This window comes from Mugil cephalus, chromosome 14 (assembly GCF_022458985.1).
Source record: "Mugil cephalus isolate CIBA_MC_2020 chromosome 14, CIBA_Mcephalus_1.1, whole genome shotgun sequence".
Taxonomy (NCBI): Eukaryota; Metazoa; Chordata; class Actinopteri; order Mugiliformes; family Mugilidae; genus Mugil; species Mugil cephalus.
The window spans coordinates 19874742-19893567 of NC_061783.1; the positions used below are offsets into that span (position 1 = coordinate 19874742).

Genomic DNA, 18826 nt, shown 5'->3' on the forward strand with positions numbered 1-18826 from the left:
GAAAAAGAAAGATGGTTGTCATTATGTTAGCAACACCAGCATCTCTTCTTACTTCTTCTTGGTCTCACTGAAGCAAAGGTAAATGTTGCTCGGTTTTAGACGCATATATATGTTTAATAACACATAGTCAGGTCTGAAGCAAAAGATAAGTTGTTGGTAAAACCCAGGCTCGCTAACGGGTTGCTAATGTTGAGGCATGTGTGCTGCACAAAGTAAACAGTTGCAACTTTGTCTTCAATAAATGGTTTGTAGGTTCCAAAATGCAACCTGCACACAAATAACATGCAACTTAACCAGCTAGCTAGCATTACCCTGACTACTGCATATTTATATAAGTGCTACTTTGCATCAATCAAGTATTTATTTATCATTTCATTCTGTGAAATGTTTGTTTTTGTCAATATTATAAATACAATATATATACATATAATAGAGAGTAGGATATTCAGGATGTCCACATTCTTCATTCAGCCTCCATTCTACGTTGTTTTTTCCCCACACCGAACTTTACTTACAGAGAATGTCCAAACCTAATTAAACATCTTATAAAAAAACATTTCAGCTGTCATGGAAAGGCAACTGAGTCCTGAGCAGGATGCCCTGGAGCACATAGTTAATTGGAGGGACAAACCGTTCCTGGAAGAACGGTTCATAGACTCCTTGAAAGGTAGGCAACACATTTCTGAAACCAGTCTCTTTATTGATACTGATATTTCTGGTAATTCTCGCCAGCAGACCTTTCTTTTGGGACAGATCTTCGGTTACATTACTTCATCGTATGACATTATCTTAACACATCCAATATGGTTTATTATTAGATAAAGGCTCATGGAGGTAGTGGGTGTTTGTATGAATTTGGAGTTTGAACTTTATCATGCTTACTGAAGACCTGGAGTAACTTGTTCCCCTTCACCTCCACTGCAATAAATGCATAATTGGTTCAAATAATTATCAAACAGAAGAACATGAGGGCTACACCTGTACAAGGCAACGTCAACATGTTTTTATGTCAATCTTTTCTAGGTAGAGGTGTGTTCACCCTCAAACCCATTGAACCATCCACGTTTGTTGTTGAATATCGTGGCAACATCTTTTCACACAAAGACACAAGGCCTGAGAACGGACATGGCGACTCTTTGAACGGTTTCTCGTATAGGTTTTCGTGGAATGGAGCACAATGGTGGTACGTCATCTGCCTGTTTTGTTCTTTCTGTATGGAGAATTGCAGTTATTCTACAAATAGTTAATGTCTTGTTTTCAGTGTCGATGCTTCGAAGGAGGACAGATCCCTCGGAAGACTTGTGAATGATGATCACATGAGTCCAAACTGTGAAATGAAGAAGATTATTTGTCAGGGGAAGCCACACTTGTGTCTATTTGCAGTGGAGAAAATATCACCAGGCGAAGAGATAACTTTCAACTATGGGGACTTCTCTTACCCCTGGCGGCCCAGGGTAGGTTTTTATAAAAGAAGACTTGTTTGATTTTTGTAATGGTCCTCACAACTGAAACTGAGACAGCTGGATACAACAGCTGTCTGAAAGACAAAATTTAGATTTCTTGTATTTTTGAAATGAGCATACAAAGAAACATCGTCTCTAGAACAGAAAACTTTCCGTTGCTATGCAATAAACTGCAAATATTAAGGTCTTATTTGACATTTCCAGGAGTCCTGTGATGGACCAAGTACTTCAAACACAGACTTTTATCCAACATCGTCCACTCCACGGAATAAAAGAGTACGTAAACAGTGAAATTTTAACATCATCTGCAAACTGCAGTGTACCGCAACCAAAATAGTCGCACACAAAACTCCCCGTAAAACTGAAATTCAGTTGATTACAGAGAATTTCAATGTTTCTTTCCATGGGCACATTTTAATTTTGTTTTTGTTTCCAGGTTGCGGACTCTGCAGCTTCCAGCCCTGAGAGATCTTGCTCTGATGATGACAACGAACTACCTGGACCCAGTAACGATGACCACAGCTCTGCCAACATCGACAGTTGTGCTTCATCCAACGAGTGGGATGTTGAGTTCTGAGTTCTTTGAGCTCTGATGAATGTGACTCTGATGAAGACTACGTACTGCCTGGCTCTCGGCCTAAAGATAAAGGCACACCTCTCACTGGTAGAAATTATTGTTTTGTTTGCGGGAAAGGTGTCTATAAAATTGGCCGCCATTTCTTGAAACATATGGATGACGTGCCTGAGATTGCTGAAACCTTTGCATTTCCAGCAAAGTCCCCCGAACGTAAAAGGCTGCTGAACATATTACGAAACAGAGGAAATTACGAACACAATCAAGAGGTGATGAGGAATAACAGTGGAGAGTTAAAACTGATGAGACGACCAGATGCTAAGCTGAGGATCAGAGCTTCATCCACCCAACAGGAGCATGAATCTTCTTTGAGCTCTGATGAACACGACTCCGATGGAAACTGCGAATCTGATGCACAGGATCAAGACCCGACTTTCACCAGTAAAAATTACTGTTATGTTTGCGGGAAAGGCGTCCATAAAATCGCTCGTCATTTTTTAACTCACATTGATGATGAGCCTGAGATTGCTGAAGCCTGTTCGTTACCCGTCAGGTCCCCTGAACGCAGCAGGCTGCTTGACAGACTGCGAAACAGAGGGAATTATGAACACAATCAAGAGGTGATGAGGAATAACACCGGAGAGTTAAAACTGAAGAAACGACCAAACGCCGCGATGGCGAGCGTTGAAAAGTATGGGCACTGCCCGCATTGTAAAGGCATGTTTAACCGCGTCGACCTGTGGAGGCACGTGCCCAGGTGTGGTCAGAAAATGTCTGCAACATGTGGCAAGACAGGAGTTTTAAACGAGGTTTCTCTCGGGTCTCGGTGCCCGCAAAAATCCTCCGGGGTGTGGCAGATGCTTTTAAGCATGAGACAAGATAATGTCGCGCTCGTAGTTCAGAACGATGGCCTCCTCATGCAGCTGGCGCAAAGTCTGTACGAGAAGCATGGAAACAATCCGACAAAACAAGAGTACAGCAGGCAGAAACTGAGAGAAATGGGAAGACTCTTGTTAACGCTGCATGAAAAGTTGATATTTAGCTCTGAGGACGCCATGAAACTCAAAAACTTCTCCAGTGTCGTCGACGCGGTAAAAAAGATTGCGTGTTTTGACAGAGAAAACAAAAGCTACAGGAAGCCAAATCTCGCTCTGAGGTTAGGGTATTCACTCAAAGCATTAGGCAACATCGTCATCAGTGGAGCAGACAGCAGCGCGAAGATGGTCAGCGACGCGAAGAAATTCATGGTGTTGTGCGATGAAGAGTGGACTGAGCTGAGTGGACAAAAAGCGAAGGGTCCTGCAACGATACCGTTCACACGCGACGTTCAGGCTTTCTACAGGTACCTGGAGAAGGAATCAACTTCTGCCACCGAAAGCATGAAGACGAGCGAAAACCCTCAGGTCTACAAGATTCTGTGCAGAGCGACACTTGCACAAGCGTGCGTTTTAAACCGATGTCCATTGGAGGTTTCCAGAATGACCCTGAAGTCTTTTCAGGAGAGAGACGACACCACCCGAGTGCTGTCCAAGCACTTCATCAGGATAAATATTGCGAAGAAGACCGGCCAGAGCGTCGCCGTCCTGTTAACTTCTCAACTTGTCGCTGCGTTGACGCTGCTTGTGAGCAAGAGGCTGATCTGTGGAGTACACGAAGACAACCCTTTCCTGTTCGCGAAGCCCAACATGTCTTCCACAAGCCTCTGCAACGGAGGGAACTGTGTCAGGGACTTTTCAAGCCTGTGTTGTGCACAGAACCCGGAGTATCTCAGGTCAATGAATCTTCACAAGCACATGGCAAGAATCTTCCAGATCCTCAACCTGGAGAACGACGAGCTCGACCACCTCGCCAAGCTACTGGGCCACGGCATCCGGACGGACAGGGACTATTACCGGCTGCCAGAGGCGGCGGTTGAACTTGCCAAAATTGCTAAACTGCTGGTGGCAATGGAGAAGGGTTCTCTGGAAGGATTCAAGGGGAACTCCCTGGATGAAATTGAGATTGAAGGTTTGCGTCCACTTTAACGTTCGTCCAGCTCCCAGTGTCTGATTGAAAAGAACAAATGTACGTTTTGAATGAATGAATGAATGAATAAATATGGGCTCTGTTTTGCTTTTTATTAAAGATGAGTTGGAGCTTGATCTAGAGAAGGGCAACGCCGAAAACATAGATGCCGAAGACAACACTGAGGAGTCAGATCGCACTCAACGGAGTGGTATGCTACGGCGATAACTTATTTATAAATATTTATAGATTTATAATGTGCAGTCTCCTTGAAATTAAGTTAAATAATTCATAGAAAACGTAAAATAAGTTCACTGGAAGTTATAAATCTTAACTTACATGCTTGTTTTAACAGTTGTATTTGCATTTACGTACTGAATTACAGCTTTAGCATTAATAACCAACTGGCCTTATGAAACTGTTAAACTGCTCTGCATTAAAATTGCATCCGATATTTCTTCTTCTCAACAAGAACTGTTGATGTCAGTACTTAAAAATGGCACCTTCAACACCTCCTGTTATTTTATTTTGATGTTAAGAAAGCGTGTCGGTCCTCGTTGCTGCTTCACCATTTAATATTTTCCAGGTGATGTGAGGCAACAAGGCAGACGTCTGACTCCTCAGCAGGATGCGCTGGAGCACATAAAAGCTCGTAGAGACAAACATTTCCTGGAGGAAAAGTTTATCGACTCTCTTAAAGGTTGGTTATCTCAAAAAATAGTTTTTGCACATCACCTACAAATGGTATTGTTTTAGCTTACTTTGTCCAATGCATGATAGGAAATCATTAATTTACACATTCAAATGAATTCACCTATAAAACCACTTTCATTTTGAGATTAAAGCTTATTTTCTATTTTAATTATATAATATTGTGTATGTTGTTGTTCTAGGGAAAGGTGTGTTCACCCGTCAATCCATCGAACCATCCACGTTTGTTGTTGAGTATCGGGGAAATATCCTTACTCACAAAGAAATGCAGAAATGTGGAGATACTTCAGACGAAATTATGTTTGACTTCAGGTGGAAAGGAACAAATTGGTGGTGAGTTGCACCTTATTATTCTACTTCCTTTGCCTCCATCCTCTTCACATGAAATATTGTCTTGTATTATTAGCCAATTAGCCAATGCATTTTGATAAAAGCCATTTAACCAGTGGCTTTTTTTGCAGCATTGACGCTTCAGCAGAAGACGGGAGCCTCGGGAGACTCGTGAATGAGGATCACACAAATCCCAACTGTGAAATGAAGAAAATAGTTTACAAGGGGAGGCCTCACCTGTGCTTGTTTGCGCTGAAGAAAATCTCTCCAGACGAGGAGATAACCTTCATCTACAAGGAGTCCAGGGTGGGTTTATTTTCACAAAGGATACCTACACAATATTAGGAGCTGGTCATAATGTTATGCCTTATCGGTGTATGCTGCTTCCATCTACTTCAAAGTCCAGACATAAGAGTGCAGAACATTAGAGTTTGAAGTCTCAAAAACATTTTATTTAAGGAGTCTTGTATACTTTTAAACTTTTAAAAACATTTTTTATATATATATTTTCCTCATAATTCTAGGTCAAGGACTCAGCAGAAGCCTCCAGTTGTGCAGAGTCTGACTCTGATGAGGATTATGTGTGTGATGATCAACCAAACAGCAATGACGGTTTCATCAGTGACAACAACCAGAATGAACAGGATTTCAAAGCGTCGTCCAACCAGCAGGAGGACAAGTCTGACCACAGCTCTGATTTTGAATCTGATTCCGACGAGGAGTCCACCAAAGGCTGTACCTTCACAAAAAAAAACTATTGTTACGTTTGTGGCAGGGCTCAATCAAAGATCTCTCGTCACCTTCTGACCCACAGAGGCGAGGAGCCGGACATTGCTCAAGTGCTAAAGTTACGCCGAAACAGCAAGGAGCGAAAAATCCTACTGGAGAAGTTACGAAACAGAGGAAATTACAAACATAATCAAGAGGTGTTGAGGACTCGCTCTGGGGAACTTAAAGTCCGAAGGACGTCAGAAATGATTAAAACCTTTGCAACTTGTATATACTGTAAAGCCATGTACGGTCGCAAAGAGTTATGGCGACACATGCAGAAGTGTCCTTCAAAGAGGTTCTCAAACCCTCCAGCAGGTGGCAGGACTCAAATCTTAACTTTGATCGCCGCCACGGGGCTAACAGATCCCGATCAGCTCTCGCCGGGCGTGAGGAACATGCTGAAGAAACTGAAGAAAGATGAGATCGGGTCCGTGGTTTGGGAAGACCCTTATATATTGCAGCTGGCACAGTGTTTGTACTACATCAATGAAGAGAAACAAAGGGATTCGTACATCAATCAGAGCCTGAGGCAGATGGCAAGGCTCCTGATGACGCTAAGAAAAAAGTCGATAGGCAGCTTCGAGGAAGCCATCAAACCTTCGAACTTCAGCAGCGTCGTTGAAGCCGTCAGGGAGCTCGCAGGTTTCAATCAGGAGACAAAGGTCTGCGACAAGCGGACCGTCATCTGGAAAATGGGATATCTGGTGAAGAAGATTGCGGACATTAAATACGGCAGGACTTTGAAAGACGAGAAGGCTGATCAAGGAGACCATACAGGCGGCCGAGACGTTCGTGAAGCTGTGTGCGAAAGAGTGGCCCACCAACACGCCGGCGCAACTCAAAATAGCCAGACCCCCGACCATATTGTTCACGCAAGACGTGCAGCTTTTACACCAGTGCGTGGTGAAAACCGTGGCTTCTGCAGTCCAGAGTCTGACCTTGTATCAAAGTGCCCCAGTCTACAACGCGCTTCTCAGACCGACGCTTGCGTACGTGACGATATTGAACAGAAATGTGAAAGAGCTCTCTAAAGTAACCCTCCAGTCTTTCCATGAACGGGATGAGACCCAGCCTCAGGAGAATCCCGCTGATTCAAAGTCGCAGTTTGAGCAGATTCTGTCAAAGCAAACCGTGAAGATCAACGTCGTCAGCGACGGCGGCAAAAAAATCCTCCTCACTTTGACCCGTGAGCTGCTCTCTGCAATAACGCTGCTTGTGAGCAAGAGACTAGAAAGTGGTGTGCATGAAAACAATCCCTTCCTATTTGCGATGCCGGTCCCCACATGCACCAGCCACTGTCAGGGGCAAAATTGCGTCAACACTTTTGTTGCACGGTGCAACGCGAAGAACCAAGAGAGCCTCAGGTCTGCGTTTTTTCGGAAGCAAATTCTAAATATTTGTCAGATCCTCTGCCTCGCGGACGATGAGCTCGACCAGCTCGCCAAGGCGTTGGGTCGAGACATTCGGACCGAGAGCGAGTACTACCAGACACCGGAGGCGGCTGCAGACATCGCAAAGATCTCAATGCTACTGACGGCAATGGAGAGTGGATGTCTGGAGGTATTTGAAGGAAAATCTCTTGAAGAAATTGAGATTCCAGGTATGTGTCCACTTAAATATATAAAAGTTCAACCTAAATGTGTGTCTGTGAATGTCCTCAGTCATCCAGGTCATGGTGTATCCTTAGTCACGAGTAAGGTGACTGGACTTGATGAGTTTCTTTGAAGACGTTTCATCCAATTAGCTTCTTCGGTTGCAGAGGACTGGAGGGGTGTTGGGATATAAAGGGCTTAAAGTATTCAGGCACCGTGCCGGATTAGACCAGTGTAGCGTTGGTTGGCAATTAAAAAAAAATGTTGATGCAGGATATTGTCAGGTTGGAGCAGTCAATTTTGGAGTGAGAGTTATAGAGCTTTCATTAGCTAGAAGTAGAGTGGAGGTGGGTCTTGGAAAACTTGGGGAAAAATGAACTCCGAGATGTCGAAGGTACTGCCTCCAAAATAAAAAAAATAGCTGCTGCACATATTTTAATGTATTTTATAAAACTTATTTTTTCTCCTCTGAATTATCCTGGAACATAAAAGCAGTGATATTGGAAGTCTGAAATTTTCCGAGTTGGACCATAGAATTTCCAAGTTTTCATGAATGCATCACCTAAGCCGACGTTTTTTTTCATCGATGTCACTGTTGTCAGAAAGATGGAGAGTAAATTTATGAAGCTAAGAGAATGTGTCCTTACTGCAAACAAAGGACTTAAAAATAGTAAAAATAATAATAACTAATATTAAATGTTAGGATGTAATTTTGCAATTTAAAGTTAGAATATGATCTACATGTTATGTTCGTATAAATTGAAACTGTATTAAATGGTTTAACTGTTAATTGAATAATTCCTCAAATTAATTAGCTTGACCCCACCTCCCCGTGTCTGTCCACCTTAATTAAGCATTTGCAAAAATATTTCTAACATTTTGAAACCAATGTTTTTTATGTCTGCCTTCTCTGTCTGTTGTCTGTAGTCAAAAAATAGCTGAATAATAGATTTCACTGACTTATTTATGAAATGTCTTGTTCAACGTTAAATGATTGCAGATAAATTAGTGTCTTGATGTTGATTACTGCTCCTCTTTTAATAATCTCCTGTAAAGACGGCGTGGAGCCTGTTGTGGAGCATGAGACCGGCGAGAACAGCGACGCTGGGGAGGACATTGAAGAATCAGAAACTGGTGTGTATTAACACAAATATGTATGTGTCCTGCAGTTATTTTCATGAAAGTTGACGTTATTGTTAACCACAGGGTATATTTTTGAAATGTTCACCTAAATATTGTGTCAAATATAAGTAAGAGCAGACAAAGATATTCTAAAATGTATGTGAAAGTTTGACTGTACAGAGTAATGTGATGTGAAAATATTTTTTTTCTGTGTCGCTTCAACTTCCAGCTGCATTTAATAGGTTGTTATTTTTAAAATAAAGGTACAAAAGGTCTGATATGATTTATCCAAAACCTTCTTCAGGTCGTTCAGCAGCTAAGAAGAAAAGCAGAGTTTCTTCCTCGAGGCAAAGTTGGCGAGGCAGGAAGAAGACGCAGGAGAGAGAAAATGAGCAAACTGAGCTGAATAACGAGGAAAACAATAACACAAATAATAACACAAAGACAGAAGACAAGTCAGAGGACGGGCCAGGGAAGTGTGAGGAGGCCACACCTGAGGAGACTCGCAGCGAAGTTAACAAAACAAGCGTTTATTTCAGCAATGACGGTGACGCGAACGAGGACTTCGGCGTGGACGTGGACACTGACGACGAAGTGAAAAATTATGAGAGTGACTTAAATTTAACAACAAGGGGAAATGATGCTTCTTCAAATCAGCAGCTTGTTGACGGAGACCACGAGGAGAACATGGAGGAAAAGGAATCAGAGAAAGAAGATGATGCAGATGAAGATGATGCAGATGAAGCTGAAGACGACTGGATGGACACTAGCGACTCGTCTTCCTCCGTGAATACAGGTAAGTACAGGTCAGATAAATCTCCAGGCAAATTCAGTCGGGTTCATCCTGAAACTTTTATGCATCAGCTGTAAATACAAAACTGAACAACAAACCAAAACGTATTCACACCCACATTTGTTTCCTTTATTTACAGACAAGAAGAACAATGTATCATCTGCACTGAGTCGAATGAAGGAAGTGAAGATATTCCTCCCTAAAATGGACATTGTGAGTATGTGATGTCCAATTAATGATTTAACCAGAACAAGATTTAACACTTGGGACGATCCTAATTTTGCTTTGTCGGCTTGGTTTGGCTAAAGTCCCAGCGTTTCTAACAGACTCATTTTGTTGTTCTTTTCAGGACAAACTTCAGACTCCAGTCCACGTTTCGCAGTTGTCATCTTTGGATATCAAGTTGCCGGTGAAAGATCAGCTCATCAGCGAAGACGATAAGAGTGACACACCACCTACGCCACCCACAGAACCTACACAACCCACAGAGGAGCCAAGCTGTCCAAAGGTGGGAAAATGTAATGTTGTGAAAATCTAGCTGAGGTCCAGCAAAAATAGTACAAACGGATGATTCCCCCGATTTGGAATCAAATTAATTAAAATTAATGATTCATCAAAATAATAATTTGTAGTGCTCATAAAAATGTGTTAAATGTTAAACCTCTCGTCATTTCAGCCTTTTTGCAATTTTTTTTATCGTATTTAAGACATACCTGTGTGGAGCTCATTCATGGTCCTGGTTTCTTTTGGAAGCCTAGACTCTGAAGTTTCTATCACAAAAGTCAGAGTCACTCTAAGTGGTTTTGTTCTTGAGTAATCAAAGTTGAAAAAATAAGAAGTTGTTGGGTTCGCCTGAATTTTTTTGATTTGAAAAAAAACATGTCGATTGAATCCGATAATAACTTTTACCAATGAAATCAGAAGAAAATGACATATTGCATCATGCGGTATTAACACAACTTGTACATATAGCTCCGAAAACTTTTGCTGTCCTATATACGACCCAGAGGAACGATAAAGGGTTAACTGGTAACACAACTGCAGTTCCTCATATGGCCACTAGAGGCTTGCTCCAAAAGAAAGACCTCCATCTTAACATTTCCAATTTTACAGCAGAATTAAATCAGTTTACAGCCTGGTACAACCACAAACAACTGTGTGGGTGGGAAATTATTTATACAACTTACCTGTTTAAATAATATAAAGTCTAAAAGTTAAAAGCATAAGTTTAAGACTTGATCTGCTAATCCAGAAATGGACAAAGAATTAGCATAGTCGAGCAAAGACTTTAGACTGTATTTGTCCCAGAAGGGAGACGTCTTTCCACAACAGAAAATCAGACAATCCAAGATGGCGACCACCAGATCCAGTGCACTGAGCTTCAAAATCTGCTCCTCGGGAGTCGTAAGGGCGACTGGGAGAGTTTGACGATCTTTGCGTGCAGTCAGTGATTTGGGCATCAGGAAACATTTAATATAGTTTAAACCAACAACCGTAAGAATAATCCATATAATCCATATACGTCTTCCTCGTCAGTCGGCGAACATGACCTGCTCCCACTGCAAAAAGACCATGATGAAGGGACACACAGCTTACCAGAAGAAAGGCTTCCCGGACGTCTTCTGCTCCAAATCCTGCCTGTTCCAGATGTTCCTTCACAACAAACCTCCCACCAGGACATGTCACCACTGTCTCAAGTGAGTATGAACGACCTCGTCCTCATCAGCTTCTCTCATCACCACCTATAAATCATGTCTTTGTGTCTTTGTGTGTGTGTGTCAGGGTGATATCTCAGACCCTGGACCTCATCATGGCCGCCGTGGACAGTCAAGGAACGATGAAGGACTTCTGCAGTGTAGCCTGCCTCTGCTCCTTCAAGTGTCCCAAGTCCGTGTCCACTCAGACCCCACGTCCACTCTGCAGCACGTGTAGCAAGTCCTGCACTGTGAGCAAACGCTTTCGGTTTTACTAAAACATTCAAACTCGCCGTTATTTATTTATTTATTCTCCGTCATCTCCAGACCACCCGTGAGCTGACCCTGAACGCGACCGTCCGCAAGTTTTGCAGCGACGTCTGCTTGGAGGGTTTCTGCAAGGGAAACTTTGGCGTCTGCGAGAACTGCAGCTCCACCTGTCGCAGGGAACCGCTCACGCTGAAGCTGGAGGACGCCACCAAAACCGTCTGTTGCGAAGAATGTCTGGACGAGTACAAAGAGGTGAAACGGTGTCAGGATTTAATTTAATGCATTGCACGTGCAACATAAAGGTTAGAAAATCATTAAGATTGAGCAAAACCATGGCGTGGGTCCATGTATGTTTTGATCATTGGATTTTCCGTTTAGAAAAGGATATTAAAAAACAAAGAAATGAGCAGTTATTTGACTTTCGTTTCAAAATTTAAAAATGAAAATTGAAATCCGTGGAATGTTTCTTCATCAGGGTCGAGAACAGACAAAACTAAACTTTAAACACCGGTCTATTTTTATTTTCTGCTTCTACAAACAAAAATTAAAATTGTTAGAAGACAGAAACATATTTTGAAAGTGGATGTTGACGTTTTCAAAATAAGAGCACGTGTGACGACGGTGCTGTGTTTATGGGATTTATGACATGAGAAAAACAAGGGTTAGAGTTAGGGTTCATCTGCACAAATCTCTGCACGCATTTCAGAGTAATGTTAGCTAGTAGCTAACTATTCCCTGATTATATGTAGTTATATTCAGTTTTTACCTGAAATATGTGGCTTAGTTTTTCTGCAGTCATATCGTCTTCCCAGAGAAAAACAACGTCCTGATCCGCGTCCGTCAACTTCATGTTACACAGAAAAGTCAAATTTGTACGTAAAAGATGATAGTTTTGCATCGAAGAAGAGAAACTTACCAGGCGACATTTTTACTGTAATTATCAGTTATTTGAGTTTTTCTTACTTACTTTGCTTTAACAACATCATGACATAAACGAGGCATTAGTTCTGTCAGCAGACACACAAAAGCCAAAGAGTTAAAGTGAATAATGCAAATTAATTAATTAATTTTTTTTTTTTTTAACTTTTGCACTGAAGCTGTGACTCATGCAAATCTTCTCAACCCTTAACTAAACCCTTCTTCTTTTCTTTTTTTTTGCTGACATTTATCCGCCAGTGTTCTGGTAACATTAATGTACATCTAAAGGTAAATTGAGGAAAATGGTTCATATCAATAAAAGTATAAAGTCTGATCATGTAGTAAAGCACTCGTGCTGGTTTAAGAAACTCATTGTGAACAGAAGCTTGAAATTGCTCTAAACTTTTGGCCTGTAGTGTTTGTAATTGGACTGCATGTAAGGGACGTAAACTAAACAGTCGTCTCTACGTCTGCAGAGAATCACCACTACTCACCAGTGCACCATGTGTCACGTCTGTCGACCGGTGTCAGACATGTTTTACTACAAAACCCTCGAGGGCTCGGTGCGGCTCTTCTGCAGCCGCCATTGTGTGTCATCTCACAAGCTACGACCCACAGTTACACCTAATATCCAAGGTACTGACGTTCATTCTGTCTCTTCTTCCTCCTCAGTTCCTCTTGATGTTGATGTGAAATGTTTTTTTTTTTTTATGTGAATTTCTACATATTTTCCTCAGATTTACACCGGGTAAAACATCACAATTTTTCAAAGTAAACATGTTTCTAAAGGTGCTATTGACATGAAATAAGGAGCCAGGTGTTGGTAACAAATGAAGTAATCCAAACATGGAAAGAAACCAAAACAAATAAGTTCAGAAATGATGTGTAATAATGTAAAATAACAGAGATTTATTTGCGATACTGCAGCTCCATACACATTTCTGCGCTCTGATACACAAAATGAGCCCCTTTCATTGGTTAATAAATTCCTGGGCACCGTTTGGCTGAGGATGAAGTCAGTGACCCAAATGATCTGATCAGTAATTGGCTACTGGGAAGGTGTGTCAAGGTTTCAGCGGGACGTAAAGAGAAAAAGGTGGATTTGCGCTAATACAGACCTGGAAATATGAAGCAAGATGAGGAAGCATCTGTGGCTCGAAATGATTTTCTCATACTGCAGCTGGGTCAGTCGCTCTGCACCAAAACCTTTAAGAACGTTTTCGGTCTTGATTCGGTGTTGATTGCGACTACATTCTAGATTATTTTTTGTAAGCGTCTTTCCTCTCCCTTGTCTTTTTTCTTTCTTGACGTTGCTTTAACGTCATTTGAGCATTTGAGCCTTGGTCTTGACCGTGTCACAGAAGTGCTCAAATGATGTTTAAACACACCCTCGAGGGTAATATTGCGATTATACAACAATTACCAACAAAATAAAGTGTTTAATTAAATACATATTCATGTTGATGGACATTTTGCTCAAAAAATTTAAATTTTTTTCTGAGTGTGCTTCCCCTTTCCATGTAAATAAATGGGGGCTGACTCATAACCGATGACACAATCAGTCACGTCACTAGACTCCTATGTGTAATTGAACCAACTTCACCACTACAGCAAATAATCCGAACCTTAGTAACAACGACCTGGCAACAGAAATGATTTTCTAGTCCCAGATGAGTGAACGCGGCCTCGGACTTTACCGAACTAAATCAATAACGTATAAATGAGCAAAAAAATGTTTACTTTTATTGCCCAAGTTATAACAAAGATGCTGTTAACAACAAACCGATCCACTTTGTAGCGTATTTTTCAGCCATTTCCTGCTCCAGCTGAGAGACAGTTGCAGTGTTGCCATGGAGACAGACACAGTGTCGCCACAGACTTGACGGAGCAATGTTTTTAGTGATGAGTCGGCCGTGCTGTGACGCTGATTTGAGCATGTTGTAAATGTCTTATTGACCAATCAGATTGTTTGGTCGGAAACTACTTGTTGTGTAATTAAGAATGAACGTTCACTTTGTAACCCACAAGTAGGAGAATGTTACTAAATAAATAACAAGCACAAAAGTGTGAACCCTGGAGAAGATATCAGATATTAAAAACCATAATATATTTTATTTTTAAAACATGATTTGAACTGAAATTAGTTTGTGTAACTGGTCAATGGCAAAAAAACAGGAGCATTTTAGGACGTTTTAAACTTTAAAATCACAGTGTGAGGCTGAGTCATAGCTTATGTTTCCTCATATGATATTACTGGTGTTACTTTGAGCACAAATCCAACGTTACACGTTTTAGTTAAAATGCTCACAGAGGAGCTCTGCTCTAGAAAATGCAATGTAAGTAGACATCATAATAATAATAGTAATAATAATAAATAATTAATTCATTTATTTGTTCACTAACTATCTGTGAGGCACAAATGGAAAAATTTCTGTGGGCTCTTTAATGCTTTCTGTGTAATCGTCAGGTTGCTGCCACCAGTGTTTTCTTAAGTAGTTTGTCAAACGAGTGTTTTGTCATCAATTATTTGTCAAACACACAATTACACACATTTCCCTTATCATCGTGCTCACTTGGTTTTTGACCTGATGCTAGTTGTACTAAAATGTACAAACATAGTAAATTGCGAATTGTTAATAAAAAGTACTTTATTAGAATTAAAAAAAGTACGTAATATAGTAGTTGGCTGTGGAAAGCTCTGAACTGCTAAAAATGTTTAAACTAACTTCACTAACAGTGGTGATTTTGAGGAAGTCTGTAAACACATCATGATGTCATCACAATGCTCTCTGTTTTTATACTGATTGTAATTTAACTTACTCTGGTACATACATACATATAGAGATTTTGTAAGGAACAAGGGCCTGATGTTCAAAGATGCATCACATAAATGTTATAGAGAACAGTTTATGATACAGGTACACAGTTTGCAAACGAGCCAATATCTGCCTTTCTTTTTTCTTTTTGTTGTTTACAGAGTGTAATACTGTCCTGTTTGTTCAATTGCCTATTTTTGCTCTGCACTTTGTCTTTTTTTAAAAGAATATTTTCAAAATAATACATAAAACAAACATTTTATAAACTGTAGAACATTTACTTTTCATCGAGAGACAATGTGATCTAGCATTTGTTTTTATTTCCTCCGGTACCTTGTTTCTGATGTGTTATGAAACTTGCTCTGATAGTTCTAGATTAAAAGCAACCTTTTGAGGCAGTGTGCAGTAGGTTTTTTGGTGCACGAGTAATGTCCAGTTATACCAGAGTGGTCCTCACAACTAAGGGTTTGTTAAGTTTGTGTGTGCATGAATATTTACGTTGCTCCTATGGAGACACCTTTCTGTCTCTTTGATGGAACTACTAGGGGACCAAACTATCTCATTGATCCTGCAATTCTTGAGTTCAGGAGATTTTTCTGTTCACTTTACAGCCAAAATATCCTAATATTTCATCCACTTTCTCAAGCTGCCATCTTTCCAAGTCTTGACACTGAAGTTTACACAAACAAGACTATTCACTCACTTCACGCTCGCTGCAAGTCATATAACAAACTCTCTTTCTGCAACATCAAATACCCAACTAGTAGCACATAACCACTGTCAGCGTTGTGCTTAAGAGAGATGAATTTCATTAGCCAGATCAAGTATTTTTATTTTTTTTTTTAAGTGCTGAAAAGTCTGGTAATGTGATAATACTTTTTCAGTTCCTTATTACCTTGCGACACTTGTGTATGTGTAACGTCTAACCTATATCATTCTCACAACTAATGTTTTACTGCATTGTATGCACGCTCACCACGCAAGACTCCATTTATGAAGAAAAGGAGGTGGGAACATTACGGTCTGGGGCTGTTTTTCTGTATGTGGTTCTGGCAAATTTCATATAACTGAAGGGAAGATGAATGGGAACATGTTCCGAGACATTCCTGAGAAAAATCTGCTGCCATCTTTGTCGTTTCACATTATTATACATAACTTAATTTCAAAACTCATTTGATTTGGTTTCTTTCTATGTATGGATTACTTGGGTTGTTACCAACACCTGGTGAATTTCATGTCAATAGCACCTTTAGAAACATGTTTACTTTGAAAAATTGTGAGGAGTTCAGTATTTATTTTACCTGCTGTAACTCAAAGCCGAGTGTTTCTGATCTGTCTGTTTTCAGGAAATAAAACCACAGAGGTCACAAATGGTGCCTCTGCAGCTACGGAGCCGGTCTCCAAACAGAAACACCTCGGGGACTCGTACGTTGTCTGCTCCGAGTGTGGAAAGACGGTGCAGAGAGGACAGACGCTTTACCAGACAGAAAACGCCCTGCAGATTTATTGCTCTGCATCTTGCTTCTCTCAAAGTCATCCCAACGTCAGATTAAACACCAAGAAGTGCCACAACTGCTTCCAGTAAGTCCAGTTTTCTGGGTCAGCAACATCTCGACCTTGCTACCTACCATCTGTCCAAACTTTGGTTTATAACACAGCGTTACTGATTCTTAAGTGCAAAGAGGCAGAATCAAATAAAAGTCCTTTTAAAATAAATGTAAAAACATCCAGTGATGCTGATTTTTATCACAGGACCACTTTAATTTACTTTATGAATTACAGACATGATTATTAGACAGCAGTTATTACTAGAGATCCCCAGGTAAAACTTGTCCAGTTAAAAGGGGCTTAAGTTTGTTGTTGGTCCTTAATCTTATTTGCGTTTATTCCTCCAGGGTCATAACTCGGCCTCACAACATCATCAGGGCGCCGGTGGATGATTCGGGAACGGTGAAGGAGTTGTGCAGTGACACGTGCCTCTCCTCTGTCAAAGCCAGGATGAAAGTCTCTTACCCAAGACCACATCCACAAGTCGAAAAAATATGCAAGATGTGCTCCGGATCTTCTCTTGTAAGGATTAAAAAAGTAACTGACTCTGATCTGTTAAATTAGAGTTTGTTAATTTAATATTTTTCCTTTTTTCATCCTTAGTGTGAATTCAAGCTGACCTTGGACGGCGTGGTCCACGGTCTTTGCAGCGAGAGCTGCGTCACCCACTACTACCACAAAGTCAACAACCTGCCGCTCCCCAGGTGTGACGTCTGCAGCTCCCTCTGCCTGGACAGGCGGCTCGTGGTTAAGATGGAGGACGGCTGTAAAACCGTCTGCAGCGACAGGTGTCTGGTCATGTTCAAAGAGGTACAGGAATAAGAAATCACAGTCTCTTATATCACATCCCCAATGAAGCAGCGTTGGTGTGTACAGATTGGTGTATCACCTTATCTCACCATCATATCTGCCTGAGGAAAACAAAGAAACAATGCGTATTTAGAATTAAAATTACACCGCTTTCACATTGGAAATAACTGGGTTTACACAGGATTTACAGACTTACCTTCTGACCTCCTGCTGAAATAGCTGCATGGCCAGTTTTTTTCCTCCACTAGGCTGCTGATATTTAAATAAATCACTGTCCTGCACAGTGGCTGATATCTGCCGCCTAATCTCCTCTTCTCCTTGGATGCAGAGCGGCTGGCGGATCTCAGGGTCTTGTCAGTGCACTGCCATGATTGCTAAAAGAAAAAATGGTGCCATATTTCACCTATGCGCTTCCATTAATGACCGTGTAACAATATATTTGATTTGTTTGTTCTTTTTATGGGAATAGACCAAAATTTTGCTCTGTTTTTGAGCTGCTCACAGCCCTGGAGCTTCTACGATGACACGGTCTGACAGAGACAAAATCAGAATGTGACAGGCAGGTACAACAACGTCGTCATGTACCGTAAATTAGCGGGTCGATGCAGCTTTCCTGTTCACATCGAAGCTGAGCTGATAAAATCCCGGGTTAATTGCAGTTTGTAACAGCGTACATAGGGGCAGAAAAATAACAAGAATAAAGAGTGGCTGCATGAAAGATAAATAAGATAAAATATATGATTAAAAAAATAAAATTGACAATATACAGGTATTGGCATATATGCAAAAAGTATTGAATTGCAAACAGATAATGATTGATGCACATGGTAGAGATACAGGCTAATTAATGAATTGTGTGTTGAACCTTGAGTAGTAATAATATTGCACATACAGTATTATGAGTGCTCATTGTGGAACCTAACAGCTGCAGGAAGGAAAGACTTTCTAAGCTTGGTTTATGCTCCTCCTGCAAAAGACTACTTGTAGTCTACCTGTCATAGCCGTAGTGGTCTGCAATAATGGTTTTTAATTATCAAAATAATTTGGATTGTTTAGTTATCTGTTAACTGTTAACCAACAATCTTAGCTGAAATGAAGTATAAAGCTCATCAGGAGGTGTTTGGATAGGTGTTCTTAGATAAAATATTCTCACAACTGCTTTATGAGCATGATATCTAAACTGTTTTTTTTGCAGAAAGTTGAGACTCGCCAGCTCTGCCTCACGTGCCAGACGTTTCACCACATGTCCGACATGGTTGAAAATCAGAACAAAGAGGGAATCTTGGATTTCTTCTGCAGCAACAGGTGCATGCTGGTGTTCACGGCGCCGTCCTTCACTGTGTCAGGTACCCTACAGTCATCTGTTCGGTTTGCTTTCACATACGGTACAGTGCAAAATGCTGTAAACTA

General features: G+C 40.9%; 2 protein-coding genes across 2 annotated transcripts in view; both read left to right on the forward strand.

Moving 5' to 3' along the window:
* On the forward strand, positions 1-6884 carry LOC125019481. Its single transcript, XM_047604280.1, has 11 exons — positions 1-78; positions 563-667; positions 1024-1183; positions 1262-1454; positions 1668-1739; positions 1900-4044; positions 4163-4252; positions 4628-4741; positions 4935-5085; positions 5214-5388; positions 5607-6884. The coding sequence occupies exons 6-11, from the start codon at positions 2193-2195 to the stop codon at positions 6882-6884; spliced, it is 3660 nt and encodes a 1219-aa protein (XP_047460236.1). The 5' UTR covers positions 1-78; positions 563-667; positions 1024-1183; positions 1262-1454; positions 1668-1739; positions 1900-2192.
* LOC125020293 (zinc finger MYM-type protein 4-like) overlaps positions 6880-18826 on the forward strand; it is a 24147-nt gene continuing 12200 nt past the window's right edge. The window contains exons 1-13 of the mRNA XM_047605645.1: positions 6880-7453; positions 8502-8579; positions 8872-9363; positions 9500-9573; positions 9710-9868; positions 10897-11057; positions 11143-11305; positions 11382-11576; positions 12719-12878; positions 16405-16639; positions 16954-17128; positions 17210-17416; positions 18612-18762. Of these exons, the coding sequence (XP_047461601.1) occupies positions 7123-7453; positions 8502-8579; positions 8872-9363; positions 9500-9573; positions 9710-9868; positions 10897-11057; positions 11143-11305; positions 11382-11576; positions 12719-12878; positions 16405-16639; positions 16954-17128; positions 17210-17416; positions 18612-18762 (2581 nt within the window). The 5' untranslated portion in view covers positions 6880-7122. The remainder of the gene's footprint in view (positions 7454-8501; positions 8580-8871; positions 9364-9499; positions 9574-9709; positions 9869-10896; positions 11058-11142; positions 11306-11381; positions 11577-12718; positions 12879-16404; positions 16640-16953; positions 17129-17209; positions 17417-18611; positions 18763-18826) is intronic.